General features: G+C 49.9%; 1 protein-coding gene across 1 annotated transcript in view; it reads right to left on the bottom strand.

The window, feature by feature from the left end:
• Adamts14 (ADAM metallopeptidase with thrombospondin type 1 motif 14) overlaps positions 1-21,271 on the bottom strand; it is a 50,790-nt gene that overhangs the window by 14,226 nt on the left and 15,293 nt on the right. Inside the window, exons 3-13 of the mRNA XM_055598839.1 lie at positions 17,852-17,935; positions 17,190-17,337; positions 15,111-15,216; positions 13,333-13,476; positions 12,275-12,407; positions 10,976-11,089; positions 9,301-9,449; positions 6,026-6,201; positions 2,466-2,599; positions 1,985-2,108; positions 1,020-1,100 (exon numbers count right to left, since the gene is read on the bottom strand). Coding sequence (XP_055454814.1) covers positions 1,020-1,100; positions 1,985-2,108; positions 2,466-2,599; positions 6,026-6,201; positions 9,301-9,449; positions 10,976-11,089; positions 12,275-12,407; positions 13,333-13,476; positions 15,111-15,216; positions 17,190-17,337; positions 17,852-17,935 — 1,393 coding nt within the window. The remainder of the gene's footprint in view (positions 1-1,019; positions 1,101-1,984; positions 2,109-2,465; positions 2,600-6,025; positions 6,202-9,300; positions 9,450-10,975; positions 11,090-12,274; positions 12,408-13,332; positions 13,477-15,110; positions 15,217-17,189; positions 17,338-17,851; positions 17,936-21,271) is intronic.

Genomic DNA, 21,271 nt, shown 5'->3' on the forward strand with positions numbered 1-21,271 from the left:
ATCCATCCATCCATCCATCCATCCATCCATCCATCCATCCATCCATCCATTTATTTTGAGAAAGGATCTCTAGATGAGCACCAGGCTCAGAAATTCAGCTAAGTCCATCTCCAAGGATCTTTTACAACTGCTGTGATGTCAGGCACACACGGTGCCGCTGGTTTTTATGTGGGTTCTAGGGGGCCAAGCCCAGGACCTCCTGCTTACACGGCAAACACGCTGACCACTGAACCGTCTCCCCAGCCTCCAGGGATCTAATGTTCAAAGTGTCTTAGCTTCATGTTTGTACAACCATTACACTTTGTTTATGGATAAGCACTATAATGGGAATCTGGGGCCCATATGGTGGACTACAGGAATGCTGTCCACTTCTTCTAGTCCTATGATTTCAGCACTTCCTCTATCAAGAGACAGCCTCTGTTTCCAACCAGAGATGGGGGGGGGGGCTTTGGCTCTGTGACTTGGGTCAATGCAATGTTAGGAGACAATGTAGGGATTAGCAAAGTGCTTACACTTTGGAGCCCTGCCTTCTCTTGCTAGCAGATGGACAAGGGATAGGCATCCAGTGACTATCCCCTGATTTGCTTATTCGGGTCAGCTACCATCAGCTGCTAGAGCTTGGCTGTTTGGGTTTAGGCAACCAGTTGAAAAAACACTCAGCTCAGACAGCCATGACCACGGCCTCAGAACTGAGGTCCTGTGCCAAATGTTGCTTCTCACCATTATGTTCTTGGGAAGGTGTGCAGCACAGCAAGAGCTGGCTGAGCCCTTCTGTGAAAGGACTTTTCTTTAGAAGCCATCTGCTCACTTAAGATATCTGAACAGTAGCTGTTCCTGGTGGGAAGAAACCCGTCCTGAGGGAGTGAGTGCTTACTATAGTCTCCTGAAATTTGAGCTATGGGACAGTTCAGCCGTTCAGCACAAATTTAACAACTAAAAAGGATTGCATGCCTTTAGCTAAGTCTGTGAGGTTCCACCTGCTCCCAGACCCACCCTCCCCTCCTCTACATAACACTCACCAATGCGGTAGGGAGGCTTCTCCAGCAACTCAATCTGAATGTGCCTGGCACCCGCCGGGATCTGCACCTGTTTGAGAGCCGCTGCCACCCAGGGGCATCCAGAGAAGCAAAGAGTCCTGAGAGGGTGGTTCCCTGCTCAGCACCCCACCCGCCTTACCCCACACGCCTCACAGCACAAGAGAGCTGGAACACAAGAACTTCTCAACCACAGAACCTTTCAGAACCTGTTTTCTTGGCTGGAAACCTGGGTTGGGACCTTTCCGCCAAGGACACCAGGGAATGTCACACATGTGTCTTCTTGACTTCCTCTTTTGCTTTCTTTCTCCCCACACCCACCTTCCCTCCTCCTTCCTAAGCTACTGGAGGGGTGTGAATGAACTCAGCATGAAGATGCTACATGGCTCTCTTGGAGTGATCCAAAGCTTAGAACCAAGCCTTTCTTGGTTACCAACCTTCCCCTTCTTCAAAGTGTGAAGTCTTCCAGGAAGACAAGACTTACTCCACACAGAAGTGTAAAGGAGTACTGGCTGGTTATCTTTATACAAGTCTGATAAAGCTAGAGTGGAAATTCATAGCAGAAGATGTCCCAGACTTTGTTTTTAAAATGAGAATAGAAAATGACCATTCCAGTTGTGGCTCCTCACCCCCACCAAAAGCCCAGGGTCAAAGAGATGGCTCAGCTTACGTCCTCCCATATTATTTAACAACAGCAACAAACCCCTGCTTTTTGAGCTCCTCTGTTCCTGTGCTCTGAGTTCTTGCTAGCATGCCAGAAAGAGAAGGGAGCAGCCGCAGGCAGCCTGGGAAGATCTGCAGCCAGGCTCCAGGATTCTTCCCTCCCCAGCACTGGTCAGGAGAATCCCTCCCCAGCTCCCCTTGACCTCTACCCACCCCACCACACACACACACACACACACACACACACACACACACACACACACACACACACACACAGCCATGCTCACCTGCTTGCTTGGAGGCCTTTCCCAGTGTCCCCTTCACAGTCCTGCAGTGAGAGTTGTCCCCACCGCAGACACCACACTTGTCATCTGCCTTCATAGATCCCACTTCTTTGTCGCAACCAAAGGGCTGTGGGTAGAGGTAAGGTCAGTAGAAGGAGGCTCCCCTGCCTCCACCTCTGTGGTCTCCTGGCTCCCTCCTGAGACTCCTGAGACTCCTGGCCCTGGTCAAAGGGGGAACCCTGGCACACGAGTACTCCCCAAACTTCACCCTGGGAACCAGATGGCCTTAACCCAGTGAGGTAATAACTCTCCAATCGCCTCATTTCTCTAATGGTGTAGGGCAGCAAGGAGCCCTCTGCAGCAGCCCTAGCTGCCCTTACGTATGGCAGGTGAGCAATACCTATCCTCCCAGCAAGCAAGAAGCATCACAGCCCTCCAGGCCCCATGAGCCAGCAGAGTGTAAGCAGCTTACACGGATACCCACCACACATTCCCCACGTGCACAGACACTGTATGGATCCCGATAGCTGCAGCGTGTTCCATCGTGGACCACTTGGTTCATAAATACCACATCTCCAGTGTCTGCAGACTGGCAAATGAGCTCGCACTTCTGGGCATCTGTGGGGAGAGAGACACTGCTAAGGCCCTCTGCTGGGCTAACAGAAGGTGGGATGGCTCAGGGAATCATCAGCATGTGGTCTAGCCAGGAAGTACAGGGCCACCTTTGGGGGATGGGTTTAAGAGCCCCACTGTGACATGTATGGATTGGTCTTGTGACCTGAGGCAAAGGTCTCTAGCCTTTTTTGAGCTTCAGTTTCCCTTATTTTCATGATCCCTGTCCAGTAAAATGCATTATCAGTTTACTGAGAAAAATCTATTGACAAACTATGAATAATAAGCCAACCGTTAGAGCTGAAGACACAGCTCAGTAGTTAAGAACACTTGCTGCTCTTCCAACAGATCTGAGTTCAGTTCCCAGCACTCAGGATGATCTGCTAACAACCAACTGTAATTCCAGCTCCAGGGAATCTGACCCCTTCTGGCCTCTGAGTACTAACACCCTTGTTCAGTCTCATGAATGAGTGCACACAGTTAAAAATAAATCACACACACATATAATATATACATTAACACATACATATAAACATATACAACATATATATACAGATATAACATATATCTAACACACATATATGTGTGTGTGTGTGTGTGTGTGTGTATATATATATATATATATATATATATATATATATATATATATATTTCCTAGCAGATGTTCATCAGATCCTTCTAAAGCCCTTTCACACCTTTGAGAAACAGTAGTAAATGCTTGTCATCATGACTTACTCATCTAATGTAGACATCCCAGTGAGGAAGGTTCTAGCATTATAGGACACACACACTTTTTTTTTTTTTTTTTTTTTTTTGTGGCTTCAGTGAGTTTAATTGGAGTAACTTACAGGAACTTTGATAAGGGGTTACTTAGAAGAGCAACTTAACAGTTGCTTCTCTCTCTCTCTCTCTGTGCTAGAAGACAACCTTAGTCTTCTAAGTCTTAGTCTAGGCTGACTGGCTAGTAAACCCCAGGGACCCCACTTTCTCTATCTCCCTAGCGTTGCAATTACAAGTATATGCCATTTGTGTCTAGATTTTTTTTTTAATTTTTAAAGATTTATTTTAAAATGTTCGTATGTATGGATATTTTGCCTCATGTAAGTCTGTGTACCATGTGTATGCAGTACCTGTGGAGGCCAGAAGAGGGCAACAGATCCCTGGAATTGGAGTTACAGACTGGTGTGAGCCACCATGTGGTGCTGGGAATCAAACCTAAGTCCTCTGGAAGAGCTATTGGTACTCTTAACCTCTGAGCCACCCCTCCATCCCCAGACTTGAGTCTGGGAATCAACTCAAGTCCACATGCTTGCAAGACAAACACTTCAACAACTAAGCTACTTTCCCAGCTTTTTTTTTTTCTTCTACTCTGAGCGGTACTGGGAATCAAACCTACGATCTCATGCATGCTAGGCAAATGCTCTACTACCCAGCCACATTCCAGCCCAGATTCTAACATCACAGAGGAAACACAGGACCAGAGACTAAGTAACTTGCTGAAGGCCACCAATGGAGTGGCTCAACCAAGCTTGTAACCACAAAGTCACTTTCATCTTGCTTTGGCTCTGCAGCCTAGCTGGGCACGCCAGTAGGAGAACAGTGTGTCCCCAAATGAAATGTTCCCTCTCTCTCTAAGCTGATAATGTCCTAAAAAGGAAGTTTCAGAGAACATATAAACACTCGCTGTGTTTCTTAGAAAAAGTAAGGTTGGGGGCTTAGCCAGCTTCTTGGAATTGGTCTAAAGTCCTGGAAAAGCCTGAGATCCAGCTGTCCCGAGACCTTCTTACCCTGCCTGCCCAGGCCTCTCAGCTTATTTGCCTTCCCAGTGGACCTGCAAGGCATTCAAAGTCAGCCCTTCCCAAAGCTCTCTGTAAGGCTTCATAAGGAGTCTAGTTAGCTCTTGCTCCCAAGAACCCAAGACACCGGGTCACTTCTTTTTGCTTGTTTTTGTTTGTTTGTTTGTTTGTTTGCTTGTTTGGGGACAGGGTTTCTCTGTATAGCCCTTGATGTCTTGGAACTTGCTTTGAAGTTCTAGGCTAGCCTTGAACTCAGAGATCTGCCTGCCTCTGCCTCCCAAGTGTTAAGATTAAAAGTAGCCAGCCGGGCTACCAGGTCAGTTTTTGATTCCCTTAGATAGGATGCTAGTATGGAGTCACACTACCTAAGACCACTTTAGAGAACCTGCTTGAGTCAGATTGCTGATGGGGTGTGGGTGTGGAGGTTTTCCTTCCAGATGAGAAACAGGGTCCTCCCAGTGGACCCAGAAGGCAGCCATCTGGGCAGCTCAGAGCCTCAAAGGAGTACTAAGCTCTCCAGAGTGGGAGGGAGCCAGGCAGAAGGAAAGTGCTGCCTGCTCCTGGCCACTCCAGCTCTGGAAGGGCATTGCTAAGAAGCCCTGCACAGCAAGGCTCTGAAGTCCCTTGCAAATTGAGGAATATGCCATAAGCCTGAGCCTGGGAGGCTCGGGGTGCTGAGGTCAACCCAGGCTTGGGAGGACACTGTTCTCACAGGAGCTGCCTGGGGTCCAAGAAGCAGGAATCACTGCAGAGGCTAAACACTTCCAGCCTCAGGCCTGAAGAGCCAGGCATCCTGGCCATTCCTGCTCTAATCCTACTCCAGGACATCTCTCTAAAAATGCATGAAAAACTGGGCATTGACCTCAGTGTGGCCCCCACATCAGACCCTCCAAGTCCCAAAGCCCAGGTCTGTGCCAGGGGAGGGGAGTGATTGGGGGGAAGTGGCAGCATAAGGAACCCCAGGTTCCTACCCACCTACTTTCCAACAACCTCCAGCACCTGCCAAATGGATTCCTCACCCATGAAATCTAGAAGCTTGGCCTGCAGTGGGCTGAAGTTCCTCTTGACACAGTACTACACTTCTGGGGAATGCTGCAAAGGCCCAGAGGCTACACAGCAGGCTTTCCCTGGAAGGGAACTAAGCCTTTACCCACCCCTTCTTCTCTCTGTTCTACCCTTCTCCCCTCCCCACTCCCTCCCTCTTGTTTTTGAGACAGCATCTCACTATGTATCCCTGACTGCTTTAGAATTCTCTAGATAAACCACACTGGTGTTGAACTCACAGAGATCTGCCTGCCACTGCCTCCTGAGCGCTAAGATTAGAGGTGTATGCTGCTGCATCTGGCTAACATTTTCTTAAATGTTCTGTTGTCTCCACTCAACCCCAGCTCTGAGACCAGCTCTCAGCATCCCTTCAGAGCCCCCCCCCCAAGCTGCTTGCCTTATAAACACGCAGGGATGGCCTCGACAGTGATGGTGGCTCCAGAAGTACACGATACAGAGGCCTACCCAAAGGACTTGGGCTTGGATGAGTTTGCCCACCAGTTCCCTGTGGAACCCAGGTCCTTGGGCCTCAATAGGCGAGAGAACAGGAGTGGGCACATGTTCAGAAGTTGGGCAGAGCAGGGCCACTCACCATCGTCAGGTTCATAGGGCAGCCAGCTGTGCTTGGCATTCTGGTGGGTATAGTAGGAGTTGCGCTTGGCACACTGTTGGGCCCGGAAGTCCTCGTAGGGCCCAGGACAGTCCTCGCTGTTGCAGATCTGGTACTCAAACATGGGCCCTGTGCACGAGCGGCCTCCATAGGCTGGACTGCAGTGGCAGAGAGACATAGTGATGGGGCTGGCCCAGAAGGCTGCGAAGACAGGAGCTTTCTACACAAGACCCAGGACAGCTCAGTAGAGGCAGGAGACCTCCATTGATTTCTCAGCCCAGTAGTGACCTGCAGTGTTCAGGCTACTGACCTCAGGGCCTTCTGAACTCTCTCTCTCTCTCTCTCTTTCTCTGTCTCTCTCTCCCCTTTTCCCTCCCCCCTCTTTCTTTCTCATGCTTTCACCCTTCCTTTCTTTCTGTCTTCCTTCCTTCCTTTTTTTCTGAGACATGTAACTCAGGCTTGCCTCGGACTACATACCCGAGGGTGGCTTTGACCTTCGGATCTTCTAGCCTCCGCCTTCTAGTGCTGGGATTACAGGTGTCACTGCCGTTCCCGGTTTGTATAATGTTAGGGATTGAGCCCAGGGCTGCATGCTAGGCAAGCACTCTCCCAACAACCACAGCCTCTTCGTGCCTCTTCCTCCCCGACGCTTTTACCTTTTAGCTAGATAAGCTAGCTCTTATCTCCCGAGAAGGGGGGTAGAGGTGGCAGGAGACAAATGACAGACAGATGAGGCTAGCCCTCTCCACCAGTCAGTCATCAGTCTTGCTTATTCTTTAAATTCCTTCAGTCCTTACTGCACCCTGTGGAGGCACTCAGTCATGGATAAAGAGTTCTCCACATCCACTTCCGTCTCATAGCCTAGAACACTAAAGAGTAACCAAAGAGACTTGGGTTTTGAGCCAGAAGAGCTGACATGCAAGTCCTGACCATTCAGCCTTGGTTTAGTCACTTGGCTTTGCTGTGTCTTGATTTCCCCCTTGAAAAGTGGGACTGTCATAACTCACCTCCTGTTTTGACAAAAGAGAGGAGAGTTGAGCCACAGACACTTGTCCCCATTAGGTCAAGAGGATTAAAAAAGACTATCAACACTGGAGCTGATGAGATGGCTATATGGTTAAGAGCACTGGCTACTCTTATAGGTTCAGTTCCCAGCACCCACATGCTGACTGGCAACTGTCTATAACTCTGGTTCCCAGAGATGTGATGCCCTCTTCTGGCCTCTTCAGATACTGCAAACACACAGTACACATACATACATGCAGGCAAAACATAAATCTCTTTTAAAAGATTATTAAGTATGCGGGTATGGTAGCACCTGACTGTAATCCCAGCACTTGGGGAGGCAGAAGCAGGCAGATCTCTGTGAGTTCAAGGCTAGCCTGGTCCACAAAGTGAATCCAGGACAGCCAAAGCTACACAGAGAAACCTTGCCTCAAAAACAAACAAACAAACAAATAAATAAGCTGGGTTCAATAGCACACACCTTTAATCCTCAGCACTTGGGAGGCAGAGGCAGATGGATCCCTATGAGTTTCCAGCCAGCCAAAGCTTCCTAGTGAGACAAACAAAAACTATCAATGTCAAGTATCCAAGTATAGGAGGTAACGGTGCCCTGCTGGGACTCTAGAACTCTCTAGGCTTTCCACCTAAGCACATAGCATCCTACACACAGGGCTTAGGACAATTCCTAATAGCAGCAGCTGTTGCCTCTGGAGGACTTAACCTACACTCCAGCACAGAGCACACATATCATTCTATTTAAGCCTCATTTAAAAAAAAAAGCTATTGTTACAGGAAACTTAAAAAATGGGAGCACTGGTCAAGGGAATAACTTGCTGGCAAATGCAAGGTGGGTAAACCGAGTGGGCAACACCTTCCTACCAACCTGGCTTTTGTGTTGATTGTCATTCGTATAAGGTCAGCATGGTTAATGGAGACACTGGTCGCTCTGGTGACAGTGGCCCCAGTCCTTGCAGGTAAACAGTATGCCAGCAATAAGCACTATTTTTTCTCTTTCTGCATGTGCATGTGTGTATGTGTGGTCACAAGTGTATGAATGTATATGTGGGTGCATGTGTGTGGTGGCCCATTGGGTGTCCTCCTCAGTGTCCATTTATTCACTGAGGCAGGGCCTCGCGTTGAACCTGGCGCTTGTTGATTCTGCCTAGTCTTCCTAGCTAGCTTTCCCTGAGGAATCCTGCATCTCCATCTCCCAAATGGTAGGATTATAAGCAGCCATCACACTTGCTCAGCTTTTTTTTTAATGGTTTATTTATTTTTATTTTATGTGCATTGGTGTTTTTAACCTACATGCATGTCTGTGTAAGGGTATTGGATCTCCTAAAGCTGGAGTTACAGCCAGTTGTGAACTACCATGTGAGTGTTGGGTCCTCAGGAAGAACAGCCACCAAGCCATCTCTCCAGCCCCCAGACTTGCCTGACTTTTATGTAGGTTCTAGGGAATCCGAACTCTAGTCCAGCTCGTATTATGACAAATAGTTTAACCACCAAGCCCCAAATGACTACTGCCTCTGAGGGCTCCGGATCCACCATGGCCCTGTGACCTATTATTATGAATGTTCATTACACCACTTGGTGCAAGGAGGGCCTGGGACAGGCCCTGTGGAAGTCGCTAGGCCAGTGGACTCATGGCAGCTTCAGTTTTACCCATTCCTCATTAGCGAATGAGCAAGCAGTTTAACCCTGGGAAATGAGGAATATAAGGAAATGGGGCTTGAACACTCTACAGCCATGAAGGAGGGGAGAGGATCCTACCAAGATGACAAACAGGGACAGACAAGCATCTCCCCAGAACACTGAAGTGAGGAATTGGCGACGCTAGTGTTAGGAGAAATAAAAAAAAATCAATCAATGACAGGAAGTTTTGCTTGTGTGACAGAAGGTGAACCTGTAACACATTGAAACTAGTGTTTACTCAGAGTTTGACCAAAGGGTTGGGGTGGTGGGAGATAGAACCTGGCAGAGTCCTAGGGCCACCTAGTTTTTCTAGACATGACAACTCCAGATGCTGTCCCTGGTACGTTTCTGAAAGTCTGCCCCAATGGCTCATTAGCAAATGCAGGTAGGAGAGACCTTCTTTGCTCTAACATTCTGGGTCTTTACCCAGGAAACGTGACTGCTTCTAGGGGTTGTTCTCTGCATCCTGTCTACCTACCGCCTTCCCCTCCGAGTGTCTCTCCCAGGTAGGTAGTATCTTCTACCCTGCCTGCCTTAACTCAGGCCACCACACTCACGGAGGATTGTCACAGCTCCGGCTTCGAGATCGCACTCCACCTCCACATGACCGAGAACACGAGCCAAACTTGGTCCAGGAACTCCAGCCTCCGTCCTGGCCGTAAGTCTGCTCCGGCGACTTCCAGATGCAGTGACCTTTGAAGCACCACTGGGGTGGAGTGGAGGGCATAGGTTCACCTTGAGGCTCCACAGTGAAGCCTGCAACAAGCCTTGGGGCACACAGCAGAGCTGATGGATACCACAGCAAGCCCAGAGCAAGCGAGCCATGAAGAGACTAGCCTGGGGAATGAGCTGTATAGGATCCCAGCCCTACTGGTAGCTGAACCACGAGACAAAGGGCAATGCTGCTAACAGCACACAGAGCCCTCCAGAAACAGCCGACATCAATGAGACTCATAATGACAATGAATGGGCCAACAATTCATGTATCACTCTATCTGGCATGGGTGGGGCTAAGAGGGAAGAAAAGACAATTTTTTCACCCTATCTGAAGCTGATATGTACCTTAAAATGCCTCCCTAGGGACCAAAAACCTATTTACAAGCCAAGCCTGTGGCCTGTGGCCTGTGGCCTGTGGCCAAGAAATAGACACATGGAATCTGAAAAGCCTGAATTTGAATCCCAGCTCAGCTATTATGCAATGTGTGTGACCACTTCACTTTGCTGGACCTCAGTTTACTCATCAGTGAAATGGCCCTAAGAATGGCAGTCACAGAGCTGGGTATCCAGACAAGGTATATGGTGACCCTCTTCCCTTTCCAAGAGGATATTGGGGTGGGAGAAGGACACAGAAAAGGTCTCTGGATGCTTCTCAAGAGATGAACTGCTCATCTTGGAATCCTGTAGGGATTCCAGAAACCTAAGCTTCCCCCAAACATATGAGTCAGTCTTTAGGGTCCTGAGATGTTTAGAGTGAGGTGTGACATATATACCATAGGAATCAAATTGTACACATATTGAGTATACAATTCAACACCTTCACAATCCAGATGTACATATCTTTACCACAGTTAACCAGAACATTTGGAGCAGAGAGGCGTCCAAACTTCTCTCTGCTCCACTGTGGTCATCTTCTACTCCAGGGATGTTTTTAAAGCTCCCCGGAAGATTTCAACGTGTAGCCAAGATGGATGGCCACTGGCTAACTCTGCAGGCAGGGCTGTGAATGGGGAGGACCCAGGGCTTTAAATAAGGCTGTTTAGGGCTCTCAGACCTGCCAAGGAATTCTTTTGTACAGTGCAGTCACAAGGAAGCAAACACACTCAGAAACACATGAAGGGCAGGTTGTGGAAGAGGAGAGAAAATTGTGGGGTGGGGAAGAGGCAGCCATAGAGCAGGGAAGTAGGTAAAATAGCTGGAATCCTCCCTTTACCCTTCTCTGTTAATCACTCACTGTGTGACTTGACCCCTTCCTTAACCCATCTGGAGTTCAAGTCAGTCATCTCATCTGTGTAATGATAGGAAGCGAGCAGGCTATAGCTCAAGTGACTATGCTAAACCAGGCTTGCCACAGAGGCCAAGAGAGAAAGGCCAAGGTGATAGGTCATGAGAAGACTGTACACATGTGGACCATCCATAACACATAGGAGCAGTGCCCTGGCACCTGTACCCATGCCAGTGATGAATGCTCTACACCTCCTGAAGGCCACTTCCTCAACAGCCCCTCACAGGTACCTTGCCTGGTGCGCACTCTGTCCCATCCAGTGGTGGCCCCTTCTTGGTCTTGCAGAAGTATGGGTTGTCGGGGTGGCTGCACCACAGCTGCTTGCAGGGCTCAAAGGTCCTGAACTGTGGGGCAAGGGATGGGGTGATAGAGAGAAAGGAAGGCATCCAGGATGATGGATCCAGGATGCTGAGAAGTAACCAGAACCTCATGTACTATCAAACTTTGCTAAATGTCAGTGGTTCTAGGGCCTCCTCTGTGCCCCTTCCTGTGGTCTGTGGGCCCCAACCCCCAATAGCTCACACACTGTCCTCTCACTGACCTTTACAGATACCACTTAGAGGCTCCAGAGGTCTGGGTCCAGTATGTCCCTGGTCCTTGGGCATGTGGGGCATGAACTTGAGACTCCCCCATCTCATTCTAATATGGACACCCAGTGAGGTCAGAGGTCAGTCACCTTGTGCTCCAGATTGGAGACCTGTCCCAATATCATTACTACTCTCTTAGCATCTCCTCTAAGGCAGACAGGTATCCCACAGATACTTAGAAGCATTTGGGCACTGAAGGTAGACCCTGCTCTGCAGCCCCAAAGCGGTGTTCTGTCCCATGTGTCCTAGCGCATGAGAAAGGCAACCATACAGGGGTTCCATGTTACCAAACAGGGCGTCCTATCCAGAAAGTATGGGCGGGATTATCTGGGTGGAGGTACAGAGTACTAGGGTCACAGAAGCCTGTTCTTCAGACGTCCCTACCCTGAGATGTCCCATAGTGTGGGTCTTTACAGGGTAGGTGAAGCTGGCCCCCCAGCATTAAGGGTTGAACTCGCCCTGTCTGGAAGAGTAGAATCAGGGTTATGCTCTCTGGCTTCTATGGCCTCCAGCAGGAGGATGGGAACATGGGAATGACCCCATAGAGAGGTGACTCCAGGCACAGGCTTAAGGAGATAGACCACCATGCCCCACCAGTGTCCAGAGGCAGGAACTCTCTCCTTGCCCCTGGCCTGACCCCCTGAGCTACCTCACAAGTAAACTCCTCAAGGGACCCGAGCAGCCAGGGCATCAGTGGCTGCTCACTCTCTCTGCCCCACTCCTCCCATCTTTTCCCGGCCTGAGCCCTGCCCACAGCTCTGCATACACATGGCCTGCAGGTGGGACTGGATGGAGTCTTTACCCTGATCCCACCCCACCTCTACCTCCCAGTGGCTGGAACCAAGTCAGCAAGTGCAACCTTAGGCCCACTGCTGGCAGGGTTGAAGGTATCTGGGAAAGGAACAGCCTGGGTCACACTACCCTGGCACCCATCCTACTCACAGCCAAGCAGGTATGGTACCCAGTGCCAAAGTCAAAACGGCACTGCTCATCCATGGAGTAGTCAATCCCAGGCAGTTCGGGGGGCTCGGGCCAGGTGCGCTCAAAGGGGTCATCAAGGAGGCAGTCATAGGAGCTGCAGTGGGGACAGGGAAAGTGAGCCAGCCCGAGGGCTATAAATCACAAACCTTCCCTTCCCAGGTTGGCACTTTTAATGCACAAGGAAGGCCTACAGGCCTTTGTGCCCGCTGTCGTGGGCCCCAGCTGCCCTGTCTAAGGAGGATGGACTCTCACAACATCCCTCTTCCTCGGCGCTGACTAGCAGGAGGATTCTACTTACGTCCACAGGCAAGGGCACCAAGGCCTCACTAAAGAATTCAGGGCGGATCAACTCCAGATTTGAGGAGCATCCCTTGCCCTGTCCTGCAGGGGAGGGCCAGGGTTATCTCCCCTGGTCTCACAGATACAGCTGATAGCTGGCTAGCTGTGCTGGTTTTGCCCACATGCACTATGGATAAGATTAGGAGTGGACTTGTGGACAATTTGAGGGCACACTGTCTGACTCAAAGTAGATCTACCATGCAGGAGAGGGGCTGGGTAGGCAGTACCAGCCAGCTGCTATGGAAGGCCAGTGACTAGTATTCCTGTCTCTGTCTGTTGTCTTATCCTTCACCTCCTTGTGCTCTCCCCACATCCCTGTCTCTGGGGCCCTGGGGAGCTGAAGTTACCCTAGATTCATCTGCAGTGGGGTGTTATTGACATACTTAATGAATTCATATTCCCAGGCCCAACCTCCAGGGCATTCTAATTAGCAGCTGGGCAGGGCAGGGGAGCCTGGTTCTTGATAGTACTTCCGTGCTTTTGGTCCCTTGGTCACACTGAGATGGGAGGCTTACTAACCCACCTGTGTGCTAATGTGGGTGTTACAGGCTAGGCAAGGGCATGGGGGCTAGAGACACAGAAAGACGGGGCTAGGCAGGAGGGGTGAAGGCAGGACAGAGTTCAGTGTGCATAACTGTGGCTTGCCCACCCATCCCTATCCTAAGGTGGAGGTGACCTACGGCAGGTAGCGGCTGAGCTCCAGCTTGCTGCAGCGGGACCAGTGGAACCGGTGGAAGGCAGCCTGCACCAGGGGCGCCATGACGCTGCCCAAGCTGGTCTCGTCATCACAGCCATTCCCCTGGCCATCATGCTCCATGCCAAGCCTAGGGGGAAGGGGAAAGTCATGCTGTGGGTCCTGGCCCTGTGAGGACAGGCAGACGGACCCAGAACAGCAGACCCTGCCTTGACCAGGAATTCAGACTGGGCCTGCTAGCCTCAGTTTCCTGACCATGCCTTTTCTCCTCATTTGCTCCCCCAGGAGACCTACCCTTCCTTCAGACCCTATTCACATCCTTCCAGCTCTTAAGAATGGCCCAACTGTAACACTAATAGCCACTCACCTTCCTCATTCATTCACCCCCTCTTCCCAGCATTCCCACAGCGCAGCCTATCCAGGCCTCTGGACACCTATCTCACAGGCAGGACAAGGGAGCGTGTTCCCTCTGATCTTCCTGCACCCCCATGTGGTTGGCACCAAGCTGGCAGGCCTGCCTGTCTCTGGGAGCATTGCCAGCTGGGTAGAAGGTCCCTGGAGGGGCTTCTCTTGAACAATATCACCTCCATCTGCCACGTCCGTGGCTTGGCCTCTAGAGCAGGGGCCACCAACTCTGCTATCAACCACACTTACATTGCTCCATCAGAAAGCCTTCTGCATGCAAGGACCGGTCTCATTAAGTTCAATCTAGTCAACCTCACTCATCAAATCTTTAGCTGTGTGAACTTTTCAAAACTCTCCCCAATGGATGGGAGGGTGGCGCACTCCTTTAATCCATCACTTGGGAGGCAGAAGCAGGCAGATGTCTGTTGGTGTTTGAAGCCAGCCTGGTCTACATAGCTGTGCCAAGCTAGTCAGGGCTACATAGTGAGAGCCTGTCTGAAACCAGCCAACCAACCCTCCTTCTTCATAGAATTCTGCACATAGTAGGTACCCATGAGAGTTTAAATTTAAAACTTTGCTCTTTAAACTGATATGCAAGACTAAAGCCCAACACTCCCACTTTCTTAAATACTGCCAGTGACTTCATGGGCCCTTGAACACTAGGTAGACATGGCATAGACCTGTAAGCTCAACATTGCTTCTTTGCAGGGAGAGACCTCTACTGAGCAAACAGTGGGTATCTCTTGCCCTTTACAGCAACTCAAACAGCACATGATAGGTGCTCAAGAAATATTGAATGAAGTCAGGGGAGGTGGCACACACCTACAACCCCAGAATTCGGGTAACCTGACACAGGAGGATCCAGAGTTCAAGGAAATCCTAGTCTGAGACTAGTTTGGTCTATATGAGACCCTTTCTCAAAAAACAGCACACAAACAAACAAACAAACAAACAAAAACCAAATACTGGTAAGGGAGTGAATGAAATAGGAACTGCATTTGAGCTGGCTGCCAGTCCCACCTGGCTTACTGCCTGGGCTCAAAGTGTGCCTGTTTATGGTGATCTCAGGCCAGTCCCTCAGGGAATACGAGCCAGGTTGAGCTGAAAGGAGGAATGGCAAAGGGAGAGACCACCCAGACAGCAGGTCCCACCTATGACAGGCATTCTGCCACCAGCCTGACAAGAGCCAGGGCACATGTGGTCTCCACAGCTATGGGCATTGCCTCCTGCCACGGGCATATATCACATGTCAGTGACAGAATCTGGCCTTGGCCTTTTACCCTCGGGCCCCCTCTGAGCTCAATACTAGACCCACAGCCATAGAGCCACTCACAAACATCCCGTCCCCGTGCTACTTACACATGTCCTGTCTCGTGAGCCACCACAAAAGCTGAAGAGAAGCCATCCTCGTGATTGAGGGCACAGCTTCTTAGGGGGTGGCACATACCAGTGACGGGTGCATACCCTGCCAGGGAGAAGAGAGGTCACAGGCAGGTGAACTGCGGTGTACTGACCTGTGCACACAGCCTGAAATGCGGAGACATCCAAAAACGGTGGGTGTTGGAGGTTCCTGGAGAAGAAAGGGTCTCAGAAATCTCTGCCACCGTGTCTTAGAATAAGGACTTGCTCTTGGTCTATGGTATTCTGTGTACTAGATGCAATGTCTCTGAACAATTAAGACTTCCAAGTGAGGCCCAAGCCTACACATATTCTACTTCTGTGAGTCAATCAACGAACCGAGAACATTTTCTATGTAGAGGTCAAGGATGGCGCTGTGGGGAACCAGGTACAATGGTACCTGCCTGTAGCCCAGCTACTCTTGAGACTAAGGCAGGAAAGACCACATGAGTCCAGGACTTAGAGACCAGCCTAGGCAACATGGAGAGAAACATCTTAATGACAAAGAAGGGGAGGGAGAAGATGAGAAGGAGGAGAGGGGGAGAGGAAAAGGAAGAAAAGAAAAAAGAAGGAGGAGGAGGAAAAGAAAAAGATAGAATAGACACCATGGGAAAATCAGAAAATAAGATCACACCCCTACTCTCAACACACCCCATCATTAAGGAGGATCTAATTCAACAGGGAGATGGGGATTGAGTACAGCTGTGCCTGACGACCACAGTTCAAGGATCAGGGTTCTAAGAAGAGGTGAGGAAAGGAAAGGTCCTCCTGGAGGGTTCAACAGGCTCAGGGAAAGAGACCAAGGGAGTGACTTCTGAGTGACTTCTCCAGCCACCAAGCTGGAGAACAACTCTCCAGAGTTTGAGGATGTGCAGGCAAAAGTGTAGATGGACCACACAGAAAGGCCCGTGAGATAAGGGCTGAGGGCTGTGGCTCGGGGGCTTAGGCCTAAGCTGAGTTTGCAAGGGACTGTGCAGCTCATCCCATGTGGAAAAATAAGCAACCAAAACAGACCCCAGTTGCAGCAGGAGTGCAGGCTGCGGCAATCTGGAGGTGGAGATGTCCTTGCCTGGGCCTGCCGTGACTGGAGAGCGACTGGACTTCTAATCCATCTTCTATTTTGACAGGGTTTGGGGAGCACAGTGTGGCAGGGCAGCAAGAAGGGGCATGGGCCTCTCAGCCCGTCACTCGGTGGTTAGCGCCAAATGCCATGCTGTTCTACACATGTCAGTCTGTGTCTTGTCTGTGTGCGTATGTGCGTGTGTGTGTGTGTGTGTGTGTGTGACTGTACATAAGTGTACAGTGTCTCTGTGTATGAGCGCATGTCTGTGCATGTGTATGTACATATATGTGTCTATAAACATTTGGGACCTGGTGGTTCAGACAAGCAGCCCTTGGGTAGGCTAGCTAGCTGACTCATTTCCACCATTAAACTAGAAAAATACCCAAAAGTCCTCAACGTGAGACCCAGAGAACCAGTGTAGCCTCAGGTCTGTCTCCTGCCTACAGAGAGGCATAAGCAAGTCTCTTCACCACCTTGTGCCTCAGTTTCCCAATATGGGAACTATGATCAAAGCTGCATGCAAACAGATGCTTATAGTTGTCAGTATGTCTGGACTCCTGTGTACCCGTCTACCCACTGAGCAGCTGGGAAATGGGAAATGGTGATTATTACCTCCCCACCCCCATTTGCAACTTGGGAGAATCCAGGTTCTTGGGAGAACTCCTGGGTCCATGGGATGGCATGGGACATGGGTTTCCTTTCCTACACGATCTCCCCAAGACTGGAGTGTGCAGAAGCATGGCTAAGGTCTCTGAGGTCTTCAAGCAGCTGGGGGCAAGAAAAACAGCACAGGCAGGCTGCAGTCAGGACTGAGACAATGGCCACCAAAGCGAGGTGCTTTCCCTGGCCACAGTCCTTATGTTCCAAGGCTTACCCTTCTGTCCATCTAGGTCCTGTCCCCACAGAGAGAACTTTGCTCCAACTTTAAATCTCCACTTCCGCCCTGCAGGCCGCTCACATGTGGCCATCTTGCATACCTGAGGGACCGAAGTTCTGGCGGGTGAGGAAGATGACGTGGTCATGGTGTTCAGTGTGGCTAGGGTCCTGGCGCTGCTGGGAGTGTGCCCAGCGACACACCTGCTCCAGGCTTCGTGCTGGGTTCCCTCGCTCGATCAGGCTCAGGGACTGCAGGGGCCAGGAGGCCAACAATGGAAAGGTCAAAGACCCTGAACTCCAGGTAAGGTCTCCTTAGAGGGAGGAACACTGAGGCCCGGGGACAGCAGCGCCTCTCCTAGAGGTCACCAGCTGTTTCACCTGGCTGCTGGCCACCGCCCTCCCACACTAGTGTTTGCCAGGCACTGTTCTGTACCCATGCCCACCAGAGACTCAGGGCATACTACTTCCAATCTCTGCAACCTGCAAGACAGTCAACTGTGCTGAGCACTTCCCTACACTGAGCACTCCCTCAGGAAGTCTCGACATTGGGCAGTGAGGGAAGCAGGACTCTCTCCCCCATTTGGAGCTTCTGGTTTAAGGCTGTAGAGGTCAGCATCCCTAAGTTCAAATTTTAAGTTCAGCAAAGATAGGACTCTCCATCACTCCCCACCCCCCGTTGCCTCCTTCCAAGCCGCAGTTCTGATGGTCTCAGGGTTCTGAATTTGTCATCCTCCCTGCTACCCTCCAGTCAGTGGGGGCTCACCTGTCGGTAGCCCACCATAATCAAGCGGACAAGGGCGATGTTCACGTGGGCTCCCAGCGAGGCATCATGGTAGATCTCATCCACCTACAAGAGAAGCACAGCTTAAAGGTAGCAAATTTCCCTGAGGGGACCTAGTGCGCTCCACATGTCGGGCCAAACATTTCACTCCTCCATGACCTTTTCCAATAGGCCTTGCCTTTCCTACTTTACCAAGTAAAGAAACTGAGGCTAGCCGAGCATGGGTGGTGCATGTCTTTAATCCCAGCATTTGGGATGCAGAGGCAGGCAGATCTTTGAGAGTTCATGGCCAGCCTGGTCTACAAAGTGAGTTGCAGAAAAACTCTGTCTCAAAAAAAAAAAAAACCAAAAACAAAAACAAACAAACAAAACAGGATGAAATAATACACGCCTTTGTAATCCCAGGGTCCCTATAAGGAGATGGGAGATGGAGACAGAAAAATCCCACAAGCTTGCAGACCAGCTAGCCTGGTGCCTGAAGCAGTGAACGATGAAAAAGACCCTCTCTCAAACAAGATGGGAATCGTGGATCAACATCCCAGATTGCTGCATGATCTGCCATGCATGCACACCCCACCCCCACCACACCACACTCACACACACCCGAAGCTTTCCTAAAAGCTTGAAAAAACGAATAAAACATTTCACTGTAAACACACACAGAAGAAAACTAAATCACCTAGCAATTAAGTATATAATGACCACAGTCAACAAACTCCCTGCCACATGCACATGCCTGTGTACTAGTTTACAAACCTGGGGTCACACTTAACATATCGTTTGTGTTTTGCTGGCTTCATGGAACATGTTCTGCATCTTTAACTGTGAGTCGTGGCATCTGCCTAGAATGTGCCATTGATGAGGTGACTAACATCCTAGATAGCAGTTGAGAGTCTTAGGAAGAAATCTTTTCCTCAGCTACTCACTGTTGGCAATAATAAAGCAGCTACTTAAAGTCCTGTGTTCAAATCCCAACTTTGGGTTTTTTGTTTATTTGTTTGTTTGGTTGGTTGGTTGGTTGGTTTTTGGTTTTTTGAGACAGGGTTCTTCTGTGTAGCCCTGGATGTTTTGGTCTCACTTTGTAGACCAGACTGGCTTTGAACTCACAGAGATTTGCCTGCCTCTGCTTCCTGAGTTTTGAGATTAAAGGCGTGTGCCACCATTGCCCAGCTTTTAAATTTTTAATTTTATGTATATGAGTATTTTGCCTGCAAGCATGTCTGCGTACCAAGGGCATGCAGTTCCCACAGAGGCCAGAAGAGGGTCCCCTGGGACTGGAGCTACAGAGATGCTACGTGTCCAAACTTGGCCCTCTGGAAGAGCAGCTAGTGCTTTAACCCCTGAGCCATGGATCCAGCCCCTCACCTCTGTTTTGTTTTAATCATCGAGCTGGCTTGGAGCAGAGCACGAAGCTCCTTAGAACCTGTTTCTTTTTCTGCAGAATGGAAATTAAAATGGCAGTTAGAGGGTTGTCCTGTATAAATGTCTGGAAACCACAGGTGAGCCCACAAGCCCAGAGGTACCATCAGTCAGTGATACTTAATGGTCCCTCTAACTCCTCCCTAAATGGCTTCCTGGGAGCTGGATGATTTCACACCTGCCCTTGTCTCACCATTACTGTCTCCTGTGCCCTTTCGACATCAGTTCTTTCTCACTCATATGGAAAGTAACTAACCTACTGGCTGTGAAGGGGCAGCTGTCCACAAAACAGAGAAGAGCCATCCTTCTAACTCCACATGTGTGAGTCTTACAGGGAGGGAAACCCAGAAGGGAAACTGGAGACCTGCTGGGCCAGCAAAGGATGAAACCAGGCTGTGGGCCCGGAGCCATGAATTAGAGGCTGCCTACAGCACAGAGGCCAGCCCCAGCCCATCCTCTCAGTGCCCAGAGCTGGCAGTGGCCCCTGTATATGCATGTGCAAACCTCAGAGCAGCCAGCTTTGGGCTTCTGCCATCGGTTTTCCTGGCGCCTGTGTCTGAATCCAACTGAGTACTGAGACCAAAGCCTAGTGCCTGCTGTGGACAAGCAAACCCTGCCAATCACCACCACAAGACATGATGAAAAAGCCCAGGGTCCAGGGTTTCCTCCCACCTCCAAAGCAAAGACTTCATAGAAAGAAAATGTTTCATTGTCTAGCAAAGGCAGTTTCCTCAACCTACACCCCTCATGCCTGAGACTTATCCTAGGGAGACTGCAGCCCCTATCAGCCACAAAATGCCAACTTCATGACACTTTACGGATAACTAATAGCCACCTGCAAGGTGTATGAGCCTATACATATGTCTGTATGCCAAGTACATACCTGTTGCATTCAGAAGGCAAGAAAAAGCATTGTATCTGTGGGACTGGGGATACAGACAGCTGTGAGCAGCTATGTGGCTGCTAAGAATCAAACCCAGGTCCTCTGGAAGAGCAGCCAGTGCTCTTAACCACTGAGCCATCTCTCTAGCTCCCAAGAAAAGTGACTCTCCTAAAAACGTATTTATTTCTATTTTATGTTCATTGGTGTTTTGTCTGCATGTATGTCTTGTGAGGGTGTCAGGTGCCTTGGAACTGGAGTCACAGACAGTTGTGAGATGCTATGTGGGTGCTGGGAATTGAACCCAGGTCCATCTGGAAGAGCAGCCAGTGCTCTTAACCACTGAGCCATCTCTCCATCCTCATGAGAAGTGACTCTTAACCTAACTTTCCAGCCCCTCCAGCACCAGGACACAGCCTTTCTTCTACACATGGACTCTAAGGTGGCCCAAGGGTGACAGGAGAGGCACATACCACTCAACCATATCAGTGCCCCAACCTTCGCAGCTTGATCCAGGGACAAGGAGAAGAGAGAAAGAGAGACAACTGGGACATTGAAGTTGGAGAATATACTTGGTTCTGGGCATCCAGAGGGATGCCTGGGTCCCTCCAGACATCTTCTTCCACATGTCCTTTAGTAGGGTGGGTTGCTGAAGATACTGTCTGAATCCTGCATGTGGCAGCCAGTCCCTGTGTTAGAAGGCTTTGCACCTGCAGGCTTAACCAACTGCGAACTGAAAATCTGAGAAAAACTGTTTATGTGAAACACATGTTTGTTTTTCTCTTTGCCACTACTGCCTAACAGATACAGTCTAGCAGCTATGTGCACAGTGCTTAGATTGCATCCGTTGTTCAAGTCATCTAGAGGGTAGGAGAGATGGCTCAGTGGCTAGGAGTACTGGATGCTCACCCAGAGAACCAGCGTTCAATTCCCAGCACCCACATAGCAGCTCATAACTATCTGTAACTCCAGTTCCAAGGGGTTCAACTCCTTCTTCTGGTCTCCATAGGTAAGGCGTGCATGCAGTACACAGACATGTAGGCAAAACAGCCATCCACAAGAAATAAAAGTGAATCTTAAAAAAAAAAAAAAAAAGAAAAGAA

The sequence above is a fragment of the Psammomys obesus genome, unplaced genomic scaffold (assembly GCF_907164565.1).
Source record: "Psammomys obesus unplaced genomic scaffold, mPsaObe1.curated_primary_1811, whole genome shotgun sequence".
Classification (NCBI taxonomy): domain Eukaryota; kingdom Metazoa; phylum Chordata; class Mammalia; order Rodentia; family Muridae; genus Psammomys; species Psammomys obesus.